Genomic DNA, 1,954 nt, shown 5'->3' on the forward strand with positions numbered 1-1,954 from the left:
GGGAATAACGTGGCCTTTAACCTCCAAATATCCCAAAAAATCCCAAAAAATCAAAAAAAATTCCAAAAAATCTCAAATATCCTGATCCCTAAACATCCTAAAATTCCCAAAATTCCCAAATTTTCCCAAAATTCCCATTTTTTTGCAGGAAAAAGAATCCCTGGATGGGAATAACGTCGCCTTTAATCCCCAGATGTCTCAAAAATCCCCAAAAAATCCAAAAAAATCCCAAAAAATCCCAAATATTCTCAAATATCCTGAACCCTAAACATCCCAAAATTCCCAAAATTCCCAAATTTTCCTAAAATTCCCGTTTTTTCCAGGAAAAGGAGTCTCCAGACGGGAATAACGTCGCCTGTATCCTGACCCTCCCCCCGTACCAACGGCGCGGTTACGGAAAATTCCTCATCGCCTTCAGTGAGAGCCCAAATTGGGGAATTTTGGGGTGAAATCCCGAAAATTTGGGATTTGGGGAAGAAAGGGAAAAAAAATTGGGGAAAAATTCCAAAAATTTGAGGTGATTTCCTTAAAAAAAGAGGGAGGAGCCCAAAAATTCCTCGTGGATTTGGGGAAATTCCCGAAAAAAAATTGGGATTTTAGGGGAGAATCCTGAAAAAATTGGGATTTTGGGAAGGGATCCCGAAAAGTTTGGGAGAAAAAAGTTGGGAGAAATTCCAAAAATTTGGGAGAAAAATTTGGGAGAAATTACAAAAATTTGGGGAAAAAATTTGGGAGAAATTCCAAAAATTTGGGGAAAAATTGGGAGAAATTTTGGATAATTTTGGGATAATTTTTGGGTGAATTTTGGGATAATTTTGGGATATTTTTGGGGATGATTTCGGGACAATTTCAGGATATTTTCAGGATAATTTCAGGATAATTTCAGGATAATTTTAGGATATTTTTGGTTAATTTTGGGGTGTTTTTCAGGTTATGAACTGTCCAAAGTGGAGAGCACCGAGAGATTTTTGGGATAATTTTGGGATAATTTTGGGGTGAATTTGGGATATTTTTGGGGATAATTTTGGGATAATTTCAGGATATTTTTGGGATATTTTCAGGATAATTTTGGGGTGAATTTGGGGTGTTTTTGGTTAATTTTGGGTAAATTTTTCAGGTTATGAACTGTCCAAACTGGAGAGCACCGTGGGCTCCCCGGAGAAGCCGCTGTCGGACCTGGGCAAGCTCAGCTACCGCAGTTACTGGTCCTGGGTGCTCCTGGAGATCCTCAGGGATTTCAGAGGAACCCTCAGCATCAAAGACCTCAGGTAGGACCAGTATAAACCAGTATGGACCAGTAAAAACAGAAAAAAACCCGAAAAAATCCATAAAACCTTATAGAAACCAGTATAAACCAGTATAGACCAGTAAAAACAAAAAAAAAACCAAAAAAATCCATAAAACTTTATAGAAACCAGTATAGACCAGTATAGACCAGTATGGACCAGTATAAACCAGTGAGTCCTGGGTGCTGCTGGAGATCCTCAGGGACTTCAGAGGGACCCTCAGCATCAAAGACCTCAGGTAAAACCAGTATAAACCAGTATGGACCAGTACAAACCAGTATGGACAAAAAAAACCCCGAAAAAATCCGTTAAAATACATAGAAACCGGTATAAACCAGTATGGACCAGTATGGACCAGTATGGACCAGTATAAACCAGTAAAAACAAAAAAAAACCCAAAAAATCCATAAAACCTTATAGAAACCAGTATAAACCAGTATGGACCAGTACAAACCAGTATGGACAAAAAAAACCCCGAAAAAATCCGTTAAAATACATAGAAACCAGTATAGACCAGTATGGACCAGTATGGACAAAAAAAAACCCATAAAAATCCGTAAAACTTTATAGAAACCAGTATAGACCAGTATGGACCAGTATGAACAAAAAAAACCCCGAAAAAATCCATAAAAATACATAGAAACCAGTATAAACCAGTATAAACCAGT

At 37.8% G+C, this 1,954-nt stretch overlaps 1 protein-coding gene across 1 annotated transcript in view; it reads left to right on the top strand.

The window, feature by feature from the left end:
• The window catches only part of LOC130587550 (histone acetyltransferase KAT8-like), a gene marked incomplete at both ends in the record, with an annotated part of 12,921 nt that extends 11,653 nt beyond the window's left edge, over positions 1 to 1,268 (top strand). The window contains 2 exons of the mRNA XM_057388532.1: positions 306 to 417; positions 1,118 to 1,268. Of these exons, the coding sequence (XP_057244515.1) occupies positions 306 to 417; positions 1,118 to 1,268 (263 nt within the window). The remainder of the gene's footprint in view (positions 1 to 305; positions 418 to 1,117) is intronic.
• Positions 1,269 to 1,954: the final 686 nt, after the last annotated feature.

The sequence above is a fragment of the Malurus melanocephalus genome, unplaced genomic scaffold (assembly GCF_030028575.1).
Source record: "Malurus melanocephalus ecotype Western Australia unplaced genomic scaffold, MMel_1.1 scaffold_2075, whole genome shotgun sequence".
NCBI classification, from domain to species: Eukaryota; Metazoa; Chordata; class Aves; order Passeriformes; family Maluridae; genus Malurus; species Malurus melanocephalus.